The 19,970-nt window shown below is 38.4% G+C and overlaps 1 protein-coding gene across 3 annotated transcripts in view; it reads left to right on the top strand.

Moving 5' to 3' along the window:
* MARCHF8 (membrane associated ring-CH-type finger 8) overlaps nucleotides 1-19,970 on the top strand; it is a 144,649-nt gene that overhangs the window by 50,206 nt on the left and 74,473 nt on the right. For all 3 annotated transcript variants that reach the window (XM_028098593.2, XM_028098594.2, XM_088019777.1), the window contains one exon: nucleotides 17,920-18,099. In XM_028098593.2, coding sequence (XP_027954394.1) covers nucleotides 17,998-18,099 — 102 coding nt within the window. In that variant the 5' untranslated portion in view covers nucleotides 17,920-17,997. The remainder of the gene's footprint in view (nucleotides 1-17,919; nucleotides 18,100-19,970) is intronic.

The raw sequence follows: 19,970 nt of genomic DNA, 5'->3' as shown, positions 1-19,970 counted from the left end.
ATCTCTTTGGGGTGTAGTACCCCCCACTCCCTGATCCTCACTCCCCGCTTCCTGAGGACATTATCTTTTTCAGATTTTTCTTTGCCCTTGGTATCCTGGGGTTTTATGATTATATGTGTTCATGTGGACCTTTTAAAATTTTGTCTTATTTTCTTTTTTTAATTGTTTAAAATAAGTATTGTTTAATTCATTAGACGGAAAATTCAGTAGCTTTCCCTTGAATGAGGAGACAATATGGAAGTCAAAATCTTACATGTAGAGAAATTAAGTTTAGATATTTGTAAAATGCTGCCTTCCTCAACAAAAACATGCTTACATTTGTTAAGTCATATGCTGTATATTTTTAGCTATTTCTATGAATTAGAAATTTACATGACTGATTTTCTGAATTCTGAAGATCCTGATTCCTATTTTTTTAAAAATTTTATTATGTTATGTTAGTCACCATATGATACATCATTAGTTTTTGATGTGGTGATCCACGATCCATTGTTTTCATATACCACCCAGTGCTCCATGCAGTACGTGCCCTCCTTAATACCCATCACTGGGCTAACCCATCCCCCCACCCCCTCCCCTCTAAAACCCTGTTTGTTTCTCAGAGTCTATAGTCTCTCATGGTTCGTCTCTCCCTCCAATTCCCCCCCCCATTTTTCCCTTCCTTCTCCTAATGTCCTCCATGCTTTTCCTTATGTTCCACAAATAAGTGAAACCATATGATAATTGACTTTCTCTGCTTGACTTATTTCACGTAGCATAATCTCCTTCAGTCCCATCCATGTTGATGTAAAAGTTGCGTATTCATCCTTTTTGATGGCTGAGTAATATTCCATTGTACATATGGACCACATCTTCTTTATCCATTCATCTGCTGAAGGGCATGTCGGCTCTTTCCACAGTTTGGCTATTGTGGACATTGCTGCTGTGAACATTGGGGTGCATATGGCCCTTCTTTTCACTACATCTGTGTTTTTGGGGTAAATACCCAGGAGTGCAATTGCTGGGTCATAGGGTAGCTCTATTTTTAAATTTTTGAGGTACCTCCACACTGTTTTCCAAAGTGGCTGTACCAACTTGCATTCCCACCAACAGTGTAAGAGGGTTCCCCTTTCTCCACAGTCTCTCCAACATTTGTTGTTTCTTTCCCTGTCCATTTTTGCCATTCTGACTGCTGTAAGGTATCTCAGTGTGGTTTTGATTTGAATTTCCCTGATGGCTAATGATGATGAACATTTTTTTATGTGTCTGTTAGCCATTTGTATGTCTTCTTCAGAATAGTGTCTTTTCATATCTTCTGCCCACTTTTTGACTTACTTGTTTTTTGGGTGTTGAGTTTGAGAAGTTCTTTATAGATCTTGGATACCAGCCCTTTATCTGTAGTGTCATTTGCAAATATCTTCTCCCATTCTGTGGGTTGCCTCTTTGTTTTGTTGCCTGTTTCCTTTGCTGTGCAGAAGCTTTTTATCTTGAAGTCCCAAAAGTTCATTTTTGCTTTTGTTTCACTAGCTTTTGAAAATGTATCTTGAAAGAAGTTGCTGTGGCCGATGTCAAAGAGGTTACTGCCTATGTTCTCCTCTAGGATTTTGATGGATTCCTGTCTCACATTGAGGTCTTTAATCCACTTTGAGTTTATCTTTGTGAATGGTGTTAGAGAATGGTCGAGTTTCATTCTTCCGCATGTGGCTGTCCAATTTTCCCAGCACCATTTATTGAAGAGACTGTCTTTTTTCCATAGCATGTTTTTTCCTGCTTTGTCAAAGATTATTTGACCATAGAATTGAGGGTCCATATCTGGGCTCTCTATTCTGTTCCATTGGTCTATATGTCTGTTTTTGTGCCAGTACCATGCTGTCTTGGTGATCACAGCTTTGTGATATAGCTTGAAATCGGGCAACGTGATGCTCCCAGCTTTGTTTTTCTTTTTCAACATTTCCATGGCGATTCGGGGTCTTTTCTGATTCCATACAAATTTTAGGGTTGTTTGTTCCAGCACTTTGAAAAATGTCATTGGAATTTTGATCGGGATGGCGTTGAAGGTATAGATTGCCCTGGGTAGCATAGACATTTTAACAGTGTTTATTCTTCTGATCCATGAGCATGGAATATTTTTCCATCTTTTTGTGTCTTCTTCAATTTCTTTCATGAGTGTTCTGTAGTTCCTAGAGTATAGATCCTTTACCTCTTTGGTTAGGTTTATTCTGAGGTATCTTATAGTTTTTGGTGCTACTGTAAATGGAATCGTTTCTCTAATTTCTCTTTCTACAGTTGCGTTGTTAGTGTATAAGAAGCAACTGATTTCTGTGCATTGATTTTGTATCCTGCCACATTACTGAATTGCTGTATGAGTTCTGGTAATTTGGGGGTGGTGTCTTTTGGGTTTTCCACATAAAGTATCATGTCGTCTGCAAAAAGAGAGAGTTTGACTTCTTTGCCAGTTTGAATACCTTTGATTTCTTTTTGTTGTCTGATTGCTGTTGCTAGGACTTCTAGTACTCTGTTGAACAATAGTGGCGAGAGTGGGCATCCTGGATGTGTTCCTGATCTTAAGGGAAAGGCTCTCATCTTTTCCCCATTGAGGATGATATTCGCTGTGGGTTTTTCATAGATGGATTTTATGAACTTGAGGAATGTTCCCTCTATTCCTATACTCTGAAGAGTTTTAATCAGGAAACGATGTTGTATTTTGTCAAATGCTTTTTCTGCATCAATTGAGAGGACCATATGGTTCTTTTCCCTCCTCTTATTAATGTGTTCTATCACACTGATTGATTTGCAAATGTTGAATCACCCTTGCATCCTGGGGATAAATCCCACTTGGTCGTGGTAGATGATCCTTTTAATGTATTGTTGGATCCAGTTAGCTAGGATTTTGTTGAGGATTTCGGAATCCATATTCATCAGGGATATTGGTCTGAAATTCTCTTTTTTGATGGGGTCTTTGCCTGGTTTAGGGATTCAAGTAATGCTGGCCTCATAGAATGAGTTTGGAAGTTTTCCTTCTGTTTCTATTTTTTGAAACAGCTTCAGTAGAATAGGTACTATTTCTTCTTTGAATGTTTGGTAGAATTCTCCAGGGAATCCATCAGGCCCTGGACTCTTGTTTTTTGGGAGGTTTTTGATCACTGCTTCAATCTCGTTACTGGTTATTGGCCTATTCAGGTTGTCAGTTTCTTCCTGTTTCAGTCTTGGCAGCTTATAGGTTTCCAAGAAGGCCTCCATTTCCTCCAGATTGCTCAGTTTATTGGGATATAGTTGCTGATAATAGTTTCTAATAATTGTTTCTATTTCCTTGGTGTTAGTCGTGATCTCTCCCCTTTCATTCATAATTTTATTAATTTGAGTCCTTTCTCTTTTCTTTTGGATAAGTCTGGCCAGTGGTTTATCGATCTTATTAATTCTTTCAAAGAACCAACTTCTAGTTTTGTTGATCTGATCTACTGTGTTTCTGGTTTCTAGTTCATTGATTTCTGCTCTAATTTTAATTATTTCTCTTCTAATGCGTGGCTTAGGCATCGTTTGTTGTTTTTTCTCTAGTTCTTTAAGGTGTAGAGTTAGTTGGTGAATTCGGGATTTTTCTATTTTTTTGAGTGAGGCTTCGATGGATATGTATTTCCCCCTTAATACTGCCTTTGCAGTATCCCATAGGTTTTGGACCGATGTGTTTTCATTCTCATTGATTTCCATGAATTGTTTAAGTTCTTTTTTGATTTCCTGGTTGACCCAAACATTCTTGAGGAGAGAGGTCTTTAGCTTCGAAGTGTTTGAATTTCTGTCAAATTTTTTCTTGTGATTGAGTTCCAGTTTTAAAGCATTGTGGTCTGAGAATATGCAGGGAATAATCTCAGTCTTTTGGTATCGGTTGAGACCTGATTTGTGACCCAGTATGTGGTCTATTCTGGAGAAAGTTCCATGTGCGCTCGAGAAGAATGAGTATTCTGTTGTTTTAGGGTGGAATGTTCTGTAAATATCTATGAGGTCCATCTGGTCCAGTGTGTCATTCAAAGCTCTTGTTTCCTTGTTGATTTTCTGCTTAGATGATCTGTCCATTGCTGAGAGTGGAGTATTGAGGTCTCCTACAATTAACGTATTGTTATCAATATGACTCTTTATTTTGTTTAACAGTTGCCTTATGTAGATGGCTGCTCCCATGTTGGGGGCATAGGTATTTACAATTGTTAGATCTTCTTGTTGGATAGACCCTTTAAGAAGGATATAGTGTCCTTCTGTGTCTCTAATTACAGACTTTACTTTAAAATCTAATTTGTCTGATATAAGAATTGCTACCCCAGCTTTCTTTTGAGGTCCGCTGGCATGGAAGATGGGTCTCCATCCCTTCACTTTCAGTCTGGATGTATCTTTAGGTTCAAAATGAGTCTCTTGTAGGCAGCATATGGATGGGTCCTGTCTTTTTATCCAGTCTGCAACCCTGTGCTGTTTTATGGGAGCATTTAGGCCATTCACGTTGAGAGTGATTTTTGAAAGATGAATTTATTGTCATCATGTTGCCTGTGAAGACTTGTTTTTATAGATTGTCCCTGTAAATTTCTGTTGTCTATCACTCTTGTTGTCTTTCTCCTTTTATAGAACCCCCCCTTAATATTTCTTGCAGGGCCGGCTTAGTGGTCACATATTCTTTCAGTTTCTGCCTGTCTTGGAACTCTGCATCTCTCCATCCATTCTAAATGACAGCCTTGCCGGATAAAGTATTCTTGGCTGCATGTTCTTCTCGTTTAGTACCCTGAATATGTCTTGCCAGGCCTTTCTGGCTTGCCAGGTCTCTGTGGATAGGTCTGATGTTATTCTGATGTTCCTCCCTGTGTACGTAAGGAATCTCTTCCCCCTAACTGCCCTTAAGATGATTTCCTTGGTTCTAAGATTTGCAAGTTTTACTATTACATGCCAGGGTGTTTGCCTGTTTTCCTTGATCTTGGGAGGGGTCCTCTCTGCCTCTAGGACGCGAATGTTTGTTTCATTCCCCAGATTAGGGAAGTTCTCAGCTACAATTTGCTCAAATACATCTTTTAGTCCTCTCTCTCTCTCCACTCCCTCCGGGATTCCAGTTATTCTGACATTGGAACGCTTCATGGTGTCACTTATTTCTCTGATTCTATTTTCATGAATTCTGAGTTGTTTTTCCCTGGCCTCCTCTTTTCCCTTTTTATCTATTATATTTTCTTCCAGGTCGCTTCTTTGTTTTTCTTCCTCACTTACCCTAGCTGTTAGATTATCTAGATTGGATTGGATCTCATTGATAGCATTTTTAAGTTCTGCCAATTCAGCTTTCATTTCTGCCCTTAGAGACTCTATGTTGCCATTAATTGATTTCTCCATTCTAGCCATTGTCTTCACAATTGCTAGCCTGAATTCTGTCTCCGACATCTTGGTTATATCTGCATCCATTTGTAAATCTGCAGCATAAGTCATAATTTCTGAGTCTTTTCTATTTTGTGGGTTCCTCTCCTAGTCATTCTGTTCATGGGTGTTTGAGGGAATGTATAGAGTCCAAATTATTGACCAGAACCCAAGCAAGAAGCACCTGTTTTCTTGGGACCTTAGGGCTGCTGCCCTCTTGTGCTCCCAGCCTGTCTTCTGGGGGAGGGGCCTGCCAAGCTGTTACTCAGGCAACCCTGTTTGGGCGGAGTTGCCCTGCCCCCCTGTGGCGGGGGATGGGCTCAGTGGGAATCAGTTTTGGGGGCTTTTGTTCTCTGGCGGCTTTCCACTTCTCTTCCGAGAGTCAGAGCAGAAGAGACCGTTTCCAACCCTCTGCCTCAGAGCAGAGAGACTGCAATCTGTTCTTCAGTGAGCTCTCCAGGCCACAGTGTCTCCGTTTCTGTCTGTGCTGCTATAAACTGCAGCGTCCTGGGTTGTGTGCCCCTCCGCAGCATCCCCAGTCCTGCATTCAGGTTGGGGCATATCTCTGCCCTTTGTGCTTCTAAAACCACCAGCCGCTCCCAGTTCGCACATGACTCCACCGTTCCCGGGTTTCTGCCCCGGGGGATGCCCTAAAGTCCTTTCCCTACTACTGGTCTGCGAATCCGTGCCCTGTCCCTACCGTGCGAGGCTGTCACTCACCGGTGGTGTAGGATCCCCACGGCCAGGCACCCTCCCGCTGCTGTTTATCCTCCGACATCTGCCTGTGGAATCAGGGCTCCCCTCTTCGTACCTTAAAACCAACTGCCTGCAATATTCTGTTTGTAGAGCTCCAGATCTTCTTACATCTCAGGCTCGTTTCATGGGTGCTCAGAGTGGTCCGGTAGATATCCAGCTCAATTCTGGGGACCAGTTGAAATAGGATCCCCTACTCCTCCGCCATCTTTCCTTCTCTTATTTTCTTTTTAAAATTCAGTTCATTGTACTAGGTGCATACTGGGCTGTTTCAGTCTGGGGACTTGCATCTTTCAGTTTGGGATAACTTCTTGTATCATTTCTCTCATTATTTCCTTCCCTCTGTTTTCTCTGTTCCTTCTTTCTGGAACTCTGTTTGGGTCAGATGTTGGAACTTCTAAACTGATCTGCATATATCCTTATATCCTCAGATCCTTCTGTCTTCTCCCTCTTATTTTCTCTTGCATACTTTTGTACTTTTTTGGGCAAGCTCTATGACTTAATTTTCTAACCCTTCTGTTGAATTTCTAATTTTGCTTATAATTTTTAATTTTCAAGAGTACTTTTTTCTTTTTTATATTATCATATTTTAGCTCTATGGATGGTATAGCGTCTGTACATCTCGGAGGATATTGACTGACTTATTTAAAAGAGTTTTAAAAACTTTAGAAAATCATCTTTATGTCCCCTAGTTGTTGTTGTTTTGTATGTATTATTTTGGTTACTTTCATTTAGAGCTCTTCTTCCAAGTTTGATCAGTAAATAAGAAAGGCCAAGAACATTTTCTGTAAAGTGGGGGAACAGAGGTTGGATTGCATTAAATTGAATTGTGAAAGGCAAGAAAGTGAAGAACATTGTGCACAGGTCAGAAACTTTTGTCATAGAGGGAAAGAGGATAGGAGAATTGGAAGCGTTTTTATTTTTGTTTTTAAAATGGGAGATCCACAAAGTACTTTAAAATTATTTATTGATGTGAAATTTAATAAATCTTTAGTAGCATCTAGTATTTCCTTGGAAAACTTACTTTGTTGATGTGAAGGAAACTTTGAAAGGAGAGGATCAAAGTATGAGGTAGGAGGATGGCTGATAAGTGAGGCCACTGAATAGCCAGATGAAGAGGAGGGCAGAGAGTCCAGGTACATTCCCAGAGCAGGGGTCTCCTTTTCCTTTAAGTTACATAATATAATTTACATAACTCATGAAAGCATTGGGGACAGTAGGCAAGTTTATGTGATTGGTGGCAGGAAATTGAGGAACTTTTATAGTAAATGCAGTTTGAACAGTAAAAGTGCCTAATCTCATGGTCAGACCCTGGGCACGTGGGCTTTCTTCACAAATAGACATCTCTTGTTAAGAGAGAGCAATTGATTCTCTTGGTGGAAAGAGGGCATCCACTATTTTGGAACAAGATATAACCATGATTAAAAGGAAAACACATTTATTGAGTCCATGTTTATTCTTTTCTGTGTTCTGTGAAAGATGATGGTTCCTGCCACAGATATGTTTCTGCCATAGTAACAGGGATAAACATATACTGAAAAAAAAAAAAAAAAGCAATGTAAGCAACAGATGGCTTTCTAAGTGTTGCACAGATACTCAGATTTATTAACAGTGGATGAGTAGTAACCTCCCCTGTCTGCCATATTATAATACTAGACTCCTGTTTGCTACATGTTCATGTTCTGAGTCTCCATTTCTGCTGGTGTGTAATAGCCATTCCATTTTGTGAGAAATAGACAAACGAAATAGTGTGACATGAAAATATTAATGAAGTCTTACTATGTGTAGGATATGAAATAATGCAGTCTCCAAAATCAGTAACTTTAGAATGAAAGTCAGACATAATAAAACACTGTGAAGAGAGGTAAACTGTTACCACAATGCACAATGCTGTTTTTATTTTTATTTATTTATTTTTTAAAGATTTATTTATTTGTCAGAGAGAGAGAGAGAACAAGCAGGGGGAATAGCAGGCAGAGAAGAAGCAGGCTCCCTGCTGAGCAAGGAGCCCGATATGGGACTCGATCACAGGACCCTGGGATCATGACCTGAGCCAAAGGCAGATGCCTGACCGACTGAGCCACCCAGGCATCCCAACACAATGTTGTTTTTAACGGGAGAGAACTGTGCAAAAATATTACAGGAAATGCTGAAAAAATTGAGAAGGAGCATAAAATAAGCACCATGTGTCCTGAAAAGGCATCTTCCTACTTTATTCATATACAAATTAACATATTTGTAATTAAAATGTGTGTATAATTTATATCATCTGCAAGAGAAACCCATGTTTCTCTTCTAATGCCCACGTAACATTCCTTTGATTGTACAGCACTACAATTTAATTAGCTTTTCCCCAGTTTGGGGAAATTAAGGGAACTGTGTGTTTTTCTTTGCTGTAAATAATGTTATGGTGAAAATCTTGGGGCACAAGCCAAAAATGTAGATTTTTGTGTATTTTCTCAGGCTAAGCTTCCCAAAGGTAAGCTCTTCCACAGTTTCTCAGCCCTGTTGCTCAACATTTTTCCTAATAGGCATTCTGAGTTTATGATACTACTGGAGGATCATAAGAACATAGGCTCAGCACTTACTGGTCAGTGGTAGGTTTCGTCATATTTTTTGTAGAATTTTGTGAAGAGAAAAAATGGTTCTTTGAGCTCTTGCTTTTCCCTGATTATTAAAATGTTAAGTGAGGACCTGTGCTGTGTCCTCTTTTATGAAGCAGCTGTTCCTAAGCCCATTTTATCTGTGGGGATTTTAATTTTTTTGAAAAGCTATTTGTATTAAATTCTTATATATAAAAGATACTGATTTTCTGTCCTATATTCTACAAATGTTTTCCAGTCTTTTTTTTTTTTTTGCCTGTTTATTTTTGTTTTTAATTATAGGGTCATATCTATAAATCCCTTCCTTTTGTAACTTTTTTTCCATTAATTTGAGGCTTAGGAAGTCAGTCTCCCTTTAATTCCTTAATATATTCATCCTTAATGCATTTTATGTTTTATGTGGATTTTTTAAACATTTAACTTTTATATCCATTAGAATTTATTTCAGTGAATGAAGTGTGAGTCTTAATTGATATTCTTTTCCCTTTCAAATTCTTACCCAGTTATCCCAACATCAGTTAAGAAGTAATTTGTCCCTTTCCTATAATTTTGGGCTGCTATTTTACTCTTCTGTATAATTCAGTTTCTGGACTGTCTTTTCAGTCTTCTGTATCTTGTTTTAATAATAATTATTGCTTTCTTATGTCTATATTTCAGGAAGATTCCTCTCTCTATTGCTTCTTTCTCAACATTTTTATTTGATCCTCTCATTAATTCTTATGCATAATTTTAGAATCATTTTGTAAAATAGAAAAATCTTGCTTAGACCTTGAAATTACATTATATATATGCTTTATTTGGGAAGAATACAAATTGTTATTATGACAAACTATTATTATAGTTTTCAAATATACTCTGAAATCACTGAATGCTTTTCATTAAAAGTTCTTAAGTAGCTTTTATGTCATTCATCTCTATTTCATGATTTTTGTTATGTTGGTATAAAGGAATGTTGGTGACATTATATATTTTTTTTCCGAATTAATACTTGTTTTTATTAAATTAAATACATCTGGTAGAACCCCTTTGACTAGCTTGTTAGTAATGAAGTCTGTTAAGTTTCCATGTGAAGAACACACTGGGATATGTCACTCTGTATTGTCAGATGCAATATTGTCCCTCCAGAAAAATGCTGTTGGTTTTGTGTGATTCATTGACATTCAAAAGATGGTGTGACTGTTTTCTGTAGCTCCTGAGGAAAGTATAAAAGGATTGCCCCTGAGCTGAGAATGAGAAGGGCATAGATAAAAGGCATGTGGTGACATTATATATTTATGTACTTTGTTCTTACACTAGAATTCATTACTGATTTTATACAAATGTTTGTTTTTATTTTTTTTTAAATTTTTTAAAGAGCTTTTATTTTTTTTTTAAGATTTTTATTTGAGAGAGAGAGAATGAAAGAGAGAGAAAGAGAAAGAGCATGAAAGGGGGGAGGGTCAGAGGGAGAAGCTGACTCCCTGATGAGCAGGGACCCCAATGCAGGACTCCATCCTGGGACTCCAGGATCATGACCTGAGCCACCCCTGGGCGCCCAAATGTTTATGTCTTTAACTGATTCTAGTAGTTCTCAGAAAATTCCTTTGGACTTTAGCTCTCTTATTATACTATAAAGTTCTCTCTCTCTTTTTTTTTTTTTTTTTTTAAGTAGGCTCCATGCTGTGCATGGAGCCCAACACGGGGCCTGAACTCATGACCCCGAGACCAAGATTTGAACTGAGATCAAGAGTTGGACACTTAACCGACTGAGCCACCCAGGCACCCCTCTAAAGTGCTTTTTTTAAGTCTTATCACATAGCAGAAAAAATCTAAACTATGTATTAAATAATAGCAGTGGCAATGTGCTTATTTTGCTTCTTGGCTTAATTAGAATGCCTCTAGGAGTTTTGCTGTTTGAGTGTAAAGTTAAATTTTGGTTGAGATGGGTGTTTTTTAAAGTTAGCGATTCTTCATTGCTGTTTAAAAATTCTGTATTGATACTGGATTTTATCATTTGTTTATAGCATCTAATGTCATAAACTACTGATTCTGCAGGTTTTCCTTGGAAAATGGATTCTGTTCCTGTGTGTTCAGGTGTCATGGGTGTATTGGTGATTCCCAGTGTGTACTGTGTACATATCTTGGGTTTCCCACAGGCATGTCAAGCTCAGTGTGCCCTTGGTGAACTTCCCTTTATCCCCCACTCCTCTGTGCCTCCTGGTCTTCTGAATGCACAGTGAGAAACCAGGGTATGGTTTAGTCCCCTCACTAGATTATGTCAGTCCTCCTTTTCAAATGCTCTCTCTTTTCCCGCTGTCCACATTGACTGTGTTAAGTCCTGCTTTGTTCATTCAGTGCTGTGTATTACAGCTGGTCTCCTCTCTCATCTTACTGCTTTTGTGTGTGTGTGTGTGTGTCTGCTAGCCTCTGTACACAAGCTTCTCATTTTTTGTATGAAATGTGCTTCTGATAAAAACAGGCTTAACTTAAAGTTGTTTATTCTGAGTGCCATTCAGGATGTTACTATTCAACACCACACAATGAGTAGGAGCAGGCCGCTGTTGGAGCCTGGCACCCTGTAAGGAGGGGTGCAGGGAGGTATGCAGACCTGTGATGACTGTCCCTCAGGGAAGCTGTGACTGGCATCTTTGTCTTCTCCTGGCTGCCTCTTTGTTGTCTCTATTTGTCCCACGCATCATTGTTGGAATGGGTAGAATCTTTAATTTATCTTGACCATTTGGAAAGCACATAGAATAGGTCGATTATTATGCCACGCTGATTGTCTTCAGGATCAGGCCTTCCTACTTCTCCCCTTGTAGGGATAGCATTGTCAGCCTTGTTTCCCCTCAGAGTCATGCCGCTAGAGATCCTAAATAAATGTCAGAAAGGATTTGAAGTTCTCAGTTGTGTAAATCTTGTATCAGAATGAGGTGTAGGAAGACAGAAAATAGTACTGGAAAGACAAAGCAAATGAACTGGCCCTTGTGAGGCAGTGAGGGGAATCATTGCAGATGCCTGAAAAAGCAGGCTGGAAAATATGCTGACGTTTGTGCACATGGACATAATCTTCTTTGGTCTTTATAATAACCCTGTGAATGCAATAGAGATTATTACCTTTCTGTTTTACAGATGAAGGAGACAGAGCCTTTGAAATTCCTGTTTGTCCAACATCACACTGTATTCAAGAGTCAAGGCTTGAACTTAGATTTCTGATTGCTGATTTTGCACTCTTCCTGTTATCTTTCTCAAAACCAAAAAAGCGATAGGATAACAGTGGCTATCTCCATATCATCGGGTAAATTACATAGGGATAGCACGAAGGAAAACAGTTTTATCTATCTTTTTAAAAAAATTCAATTAACATTAATGTATTATTAGTTTCAGGGGTAGAGGTCCACTGACCATCTGACCATTCATCAGTCTTATATAATACCCAGTGCTCATTACATCAGCTAGTTACCCCATTCCCCCAAACCCCACCCCTTCAGCAACCCTCAGTTTGTTTCCTATGATTAAGAGTCTCTTATGGTTCTCTGATTTTGGTTTTTTTTTTTTTCCTCTCTCTTCTCCTATGATCCTCTGTTTTGTTTCTTAAATTCCACATTAGTGAAATCATACGATAATTGTCTTTCTCTGATTGACTTATTTCACTTAGTGTAATACCCTCTGGTTCTATCTACTTCATTGCAAATGGCAAGGTTTCATTTTTTTGATGGCTGAGTAGTATTCCATTGTACCACATCTTTATCCATTCATCTGTTGATGAACATCAGGGCTCTTTCCATAGTTTGGCTATTGTGGACATTCCTGCTATAAACATTGGGGTGCAGGTGCCCCTTTGGATCACTACATTTGTATCTTTGGGGTTAATCCCTACTAGTGCAATTGCTGGGTCATAGGTTAGCTCTATTTTCAACTTTTGGAGGAACCTCCATACTGTTTTCCAGAGTGGCTGCACCGGCTTGCATTCCCACCAACAGTGTAGGAGGGTATCCCTTTCTCCGCATCCTTGCCAACATCTGTCGTTTCCTGACTTAATTTTAGCCATTCTGACTGGTGTGAGGTGGCATCTCATTGTGGTTTTGATTTGTATTTCCCTGATGCCAAATGATGTGGAACATTTTTTCATGTGTCTGTTGGTCATTTGTATGTCCTCTTTGGAGATTGTCTGTTCATGTCTTCTTATTTCTTGATTGGATTATTTGTTCTTTGGGTGTTGAGTTTGATAAGTTCTTTATAGATTTTGGATACTAGCCCTTTATCTGATATGTCATTGGCAAATATCTTTTCCCATTCTGTCGGTTGTGTTTTGGTTTTGTTGACTGTTTCCTTTGCTGTGCAAAAGCCTTTTTCTTGACCAAGTCCCAATAGTTCATTTTTGCCTTGTTTCCCTTGCCGTTAGAGACATGTCTAGCAAGAAGTTGCTGCAGCCAAGGTCACAGAGGTTCTCTAGGATTTTAATGGATTCCTGTCTCACATTGAGGTCTTTCATCCATTTTGAGTCTATTTTTGTGTATGGTGTAAGGAAATGGTCTGGTTTCATTCTTCTGCATGTGGCTGTCCAATTTTCCCACCACCATTTGTTGAAGAGACTGTCTTTTTTCCATTGGATATTCTTTCCTGCTTTGTCAAAAATTAGTTGACCATAGAGTTGAGGGTCAGTTTTCTCTATCTTAATTCATAGTAATTATTTATATATTCTTTTAAAAAGCAGCTTTATTGAGATATAATTCACATTCGTTACAATCCACTCATTTAAAGTATATAATTCTATGCCTTTTTTTTTTTTTAAAGATTTTATTTATTTGACACAGAGAGATAGAGAGAGCACAAGCAGGGGGAGCGGCAGGCAGAGGGAGAGGGAGAAGCAGCCTCCCCGCTGAGCAAGGAGCCTGATGTGGGGCTCGATCCCAGGACCCTGGGATCATGACCTGAGCCGAAGGCAGCTGCTTAACCGACTGAGCCACCCAGGTGCCCCTAATTCTATGGCTTTTAGTATGCTTAAGAGTTATGCAACGTGACCATAATAAATTTTAGAACATATTTATTACTCCAGAAAGAAACCCTTTTAGCCATCAGCCCCCATCCTCGATCCCTACCCTAGTCTTTGGGAACCAGTAATCTAATTTCTGTTTCTATGATTTGCTTGCTCTGGACATTTCATACAAATGTAATCATACAATATTTGGTCCTTTCACTTTGTGTAATGCTTTCAAGTTTCATCCATGTTGTAGCACGTATTCATATTTCATTCCTTTTTGTTGCTAAATAATATTCCATTATACAGACATGTTTTATTTATCCATTCATTAATTTATGGACATTTGTGTTATTTCCACATTTTAAGGAAGATCCAGACTGTTTTCCAAAGTGGCTGCATATAGTTCCACCAGCACTGTCTGAGGGTTTCAGATTCTCCACATCCTTGCCAACACTTATCTGTCTTTATTTTTTTTATTATGTTAATCACCATACATTACATCATTAGTTTTTGATGTAGTGTTCCATGATTCATTGTTTGCGTATAACACCCAGTGCTCCATGCTGTATGTGCCCTCTTCAGTACCCATCACCAGGCTAACCCATCTCCCCACCCGCCCTCCCCTCTAGAACCCTCAGTTTGTTTCTCAGAGTCCATAGTCTCTCATGGTTCGTCTTCCTCTCCAATATCCTCCCCTTCATTTTCCCCTTCCTGCTATCTTCTTCTTCTTCTTTTTTTTTTTTTTTTAACACATAATGTATTATTTGTTTCGGAGGTTACAGGTCTGTGATTCAACAGTCTTACACCATTAACAGCACTCACCACAGCACATACCCTCCCCCCATTGACTTACCTGTCTTTAAATATAGCCATAATTGAAGTGTATCTCATGGTTTTGACTTGCATTCTCCTGTTGGCTAATGATGTTGAACAACCCATTTTTCCTTTTTTAAAAGTTTTTAATTCCATTTAGTTAACAATGTTATATTAGTTTCAGATATATAATATAGTAATTCAACACAGTAATTCACCCTGTACTCATCTCCACAAGTGCGCTCCTTAATCCCTGTCACCTGTTTGACCCATTCTCCCACCTCCCTCTCCTCTGGTAATCTGTATAATTAAGAATCTCTTGAACAATGCATTTTTCATCAGGTTATTTGTCTATTTATTGTTGAGTTGTGACAGCCCCTTATATATATTCAACATACAAGTCCCTTATTGTATGTTTTTCAAAATGATTTTTTTGTGTTCTTTGGTTGTCTTTTCACTTTCTTGATGATGTCTGTTGAAGCACAAACGTTTTTATTTTGGTGATGTGTAGTTTGTTTATTTTTTATTTGTGTGATATAGGAATCTAAATTGATTCTTTTGCATGTTGAAAAGACTGTTCTTTCCCCAGTGAATAGTCTTGGAACCCTTGTTGAAAAACCAATTACCCATAGATACATGGGCTTATTTTTGACTCTAAATTCTGTTCTGTTAATCTGTGTATCTATTTGTATTCCAGTTTCATATGTCTTGATTACTATTCCTTTGTAGTAAGTTTTGAAATTGGGAAGTGTGAGTTCTCCAACTTTGTTCTTTTTCAAGATTGTTTTGAGTATCATGGATCCCTCTAATTTCCATATGAATGCTAGGATCAGCTTGTCTACTTTCTGCCTAGAAGTCAGCTGAATTTTTGATAGGGATTGCTTCATGTGTATATCAGTTTTGGAAGAATTGCCACCTTCACAACAGTAAGTCTTCTGATCCATTGACATGGCATATCTGTTTCCATATTACCCCCCTCTTTTTGGTGGTGTTTTTTTTTTTTTAAGATTTTATTTTTTTAACTAGTCTCTACATGCAACATGGGGCTCAAACTCATGACCGCAAGATCAAGAGTTGCATACTCCACCGACTGAGCCAGCCAGGTGCCCCCATTTCCATACTCTTAATACAGGCAGTTTGTCTACTTCCTCTAGATATGGATGTTCAGTTGTGCTGTATTTTTAGCAGTAGTGGAATTGAAGTCCTCATGCCTGGATTGTCAGGCATAGTGCAGAGGTTTAACTATTGCTCTTCATTACAGATGAATTGATACAAAACAGATATTTGGAAATCATGCAAAGAAAATAGTATGACTAATACCTGCTTTATGCTTTTCACACGAACCTTCACATAAAAAGTGGCATGGTCTGTTTTGCAGTTTGGTTTTTAAGATGATCATTTTTATCCTAAATATGGCATAGGAGAGGAATTGCTTCAGGCAGACTTTCAGGTCTGTTACCTGGAGATAGGGGTTCATATCAGAAGAGTAGCTTAAATGGCTGTAAGGAGGGGCGGTCCTTCAAAATTCTACAAAATATTTAAAACCTCTCTCACATTTGTGTTTCTCTGTCATAAATAGTCCTCTTCAGGCTTGTCATGGTCATGTACCAATGATGTAATAATGATTATTATACTAGAAGCACCAAAGGCAGCTATTGGTATGATGTGTAGTAGGGGCTCTGGATATGGTTAGGTTGAATAAGTATTCCAAGAACCCACATGGAATTTGCCATCTAGGGCAGAGAACTTTGATGCATGAGTGATGAAAAAACTGCTCCCCAGGGACTATTGTGATCTCCCAGACAGTATACGACAACGAAGTAGTAAGTGCCTCTTGTCTTGTGTAATGTGAACATAAATATTCAGACCGTTTGTTGGGCACAGTGCTCCATCTTGGGTCAGCATCATCAAAGGCTTAAGATAGAGAAGATTATGTAATGTATAGTATGTAGACACTAACATTTTATTATTGATTGTAGTATCTAGACATTAATATCACCTGTATTTTCCTGTTTTATTGGTTATCAATGATCATCCACCTTTTATAACACTAAACTTTTAAAAACAATATTCTTTTCGTTCATTTTCTCGTAGTGTTGATCCCTTCTAGTTTCTTATTCCTTCTTGTTTGTTGATCAGAGAATCTGATGAAAGAAATTAATTCTATGAGTTCTGTTGCTCATTGGTTTGGTTAGTAATACTGCCAGAGGTGGGGCCAGCCACACAAACACCTATTTCAGTCCAGAGCAGAGTTTGGGGAGAGGTGGAATAGTTGGCTGCTCTTCAGATGTGACCTTAGGGTTGGCCAGAATAAATGGCTACTCATCAAACATTACCTCAGAGTTGTTAGGCCTTGTTGTTTACACTCCGTGCCTATTGTCCCATTCTCCAATACATGGTTAGTAAGTGAAAATCCCCAAATTAGAGATTCATTCTTTGGTTTAATGCTTCCATCCTTTGTTAAAATTCAAATAGCATGAAACATTGCTACATTAAACCTTATGGATAATTTGGGTATATAATTGGTTTTGTGTACAGAGTTTGATAAATTTCAGTGGGGACAGAGTGGGGGGATAGAAAACACACAATCCAGTTACCAGGGACTCTGGAGGAATGTAGGAGAAAACCAGAAAAAAAGGCAGGTGGGCCTAGAATCACTTATTTAGAAACTATTATTTTACCTAAGGGCAGCCTTCTTAGGATCCCAGGAATATCCAGGATGACCCTCATCTTCCCCGGAAAGTTCCTTAGAACAGGGTTAGCACTATAGGCTTTGGGCCAAATCTAGCCTGCCACCTGTTTTTGTAAGTAAAGTTTTATTGGAACATAACCATTCTCATTCATTTTCACACTTACTGTGGCTGCTTTCATACTACAACAGCAGATTTGAGTAATTTGGAAAAAAAAATATGGCCCACAATGCCTAAAATATTTCTCTGGCCCTTTATAGGAAAAGTTTGCCAACAACTGGTCTAGAGAGTCTAGACTTTCAGAAGGTTAAGCAGAGATCATAGATATTTTAAATTTATTTTAGACTTTTTGACCTTTAATCCTACCATTATGTGAATTCAAGGGCAGTGGTTTTAAGGAAAGATCACTACTTCTATCAGAATGAGTGCTTTTTCAAGAAAAAAATTTAACTTCAGAAATATTCTTAAAATAAAGGATGGCACTGCTGTTTAAAACCTAATGGCCAATGGAAAATTAATATCTGATTATACGTGTACCTGATCCATAGCCTCTTTTAGGTGTTCCCGTCTTATTACATGAGAAAATGTTAAAATTTCCCCCATAAAACGTTTATCTTCTGTTGTTTTTGAATACCGAGTATTTATGTCAGACATTGTAACTGCTTCGAATATAAATATAAAATGCTAATGTCACTGTTGGAAATTTGAAGTGTTTTAGGTCAGTTATGTCTTGTCGTCTCCCTCTCAGCTTTAGGTCCATGGCCCAAAATGACTCTACCACTGGAGACTCTCTTCAGTAAAGAAGACAACCAGACAGGAGGCTGGGATGAGCATGCCACTGCATCAGATCTCTGCCATTCCAACCCAGGATGCCACCTCTGCTAGAGTCTACAGAAGTAAGACCAAAGAAAAGGAGAGGGAAGAGCAGGTATTAGGAGAATACTTTTTTTTAGTTTCATTATTTTTGTTGTTTTCATTATATATGGTCTAGAATGGTAAGCTCTGATGATCAAGGTTTTTTCCAGTAATATACTAAAATGCATATGGTGTAAATAGTTGGGCTTAGAAGTTTTCTCTGTAGATTTCTAGGTTTTCAGATTTTGGTATCAACTTACTCTGCTATGGTAATCCATGACTTACTTCATCTTCATTGCCTAAAGTGGTATGATTATTTTTGATAAATCTCTGAGAAAAAGTTCTTTGAATTCTCAGAACATGATGCAAAGGATAAATTAATTTGAACCAAGATTTTATAAATACCTCATACATACTAGTCCCTGTTTACTGCAAGGGTATCATAGTTAACAGCACAGAGCCTATCTCTGCCCTCATATGGCTCTTGATCTGGCCTGACAATTAAAATGTGTTAGAGTCTAATAACAAGGTCAGTGATGAAGGAATGCAGGACCATTGAATTCCAGCCCAAGGGGTCAGGAATGGCTTCCTGGAGAAAATGACATTTACATAGAGACCCTGAAGGGTGACCTGGAGTTAGCTAAAGAAAGGTAGAGTATCCCAATTGGGAGAAATATTATATGCTGAAAGCCCAAAGGCTAAAGCAACTCCAAAGTGAGTTTGGAGAGATTAAAATAGAATAACTGGAACATAAAGGGTAGTGGCAAGATGGGAGGTTGGAAAAGTTACAGGAGTTACCATAAGGAATTTGGGTTTATCTTTGCAGAAGAGTGAATGATCAAATTTGTGTCGTTAAAACTTTTCACTTGGAGTGCAGTTTGGAGAGTGAATTGAATGAGTGTTAGAGAGACTAGTTAGGGGATTATTTAATAGCCTACTTAGGCCAAATTTGGCAAACTTTATTTGTAAAGAGACAGGTAATAAATGTTTTAGACTTGGTGGGCCAGTCACATCTCCTCAGTTCTGCCATTGTAGCATGAAAATAGCCAAAGGCAATATATAAATGAATGGTTATGCCAATAAAACTTTACTTGCAAAAACAGGTGACAGGCCAGATTTGGCCTGTAGGCTGTAGTTTGCCAATTCCTGGCAAGGAAAAGGTGTTGGTGATTTTGTCTAGGATAATGTAGTGGGGATAGAGAAATAATTAGTTTATTAATTCACTGAGCTTGATAATTGCATGGGGGTGAGATAGGGAGGAATCAAGGATGACTCCTATTTTCTCCTTGCCTTTACCATGTGCTGTGTAGACATGTGCTCATTAGTTCTCACAGCCTTCCTATTTTGTAGTAAATCTTTACCGAAGACTCTAAAGAATCCCTGTTAAATCAAAAAGTAATGTCTTGTTTGAAGTTGAGTCATCATAGTTGATGGAACACCACTCTTTGCCTTATTACATAAATAATGAAAAAAAGCCCCAAATCTATCACATCATAGCTCTTGAAGTACATGGACTATGGAAAATGCAAAGGTACCGTATAACTTAAAAGAGGTCTCTATATTCTTAGTTTGTGTTTTCCTTTTTTCAGTTGTTTGTGTCGTCAGTCTGCACCCTTTCTGTTTTGCTGAGCTCTTAGGAGGAGTGTGGTCAGCATTAGTTGAAAGGCTGACCAGGGGTGGTGCTGGTGTAGATGTGTTTTGGATATATCATTTTCAGTATTTCAGCTTTTCCTCAATTTGCTGGAGATGGGAGAATGCCCTATCTTTCCCATATTCTTTCAGTTTTCATTTAATAGTCTTCATTTAAGATTCATTTAAATTAATGGTCTTTTCTTGTAACCCTTTAGTCCAAATGGATTTTTTTTTTTAAGATTTTATTTATTTATTTGACAGAGAGCACACAAGCAGGGGGAACAGCAGAGGGAGAGGGAGAAGCAGGCTTCC

The sequence above is a fragment of the Eumetopias jubatus genome, unplaced genomic scaffold (genome assembly GCF_037043125.1).
Source record: "Eumetopias jubatus isolate StellerSeaLion01/CBP00866 unplaced genomic scaffold, mEumJub1_p1.0 scaffold_17, whole genome shotgun sequence".
In the NCBI taxonomy this organism is placed as follows: domain Eukaryota; kingdom Metazoa; phylum Chordata; class Mammalia; order Carnivora; family Otariidae; genus Eumetopias; species Eumetopias jubatus.
This window is presented reverse-complemented; position numbering and strand designations above follow the sequence as displayed.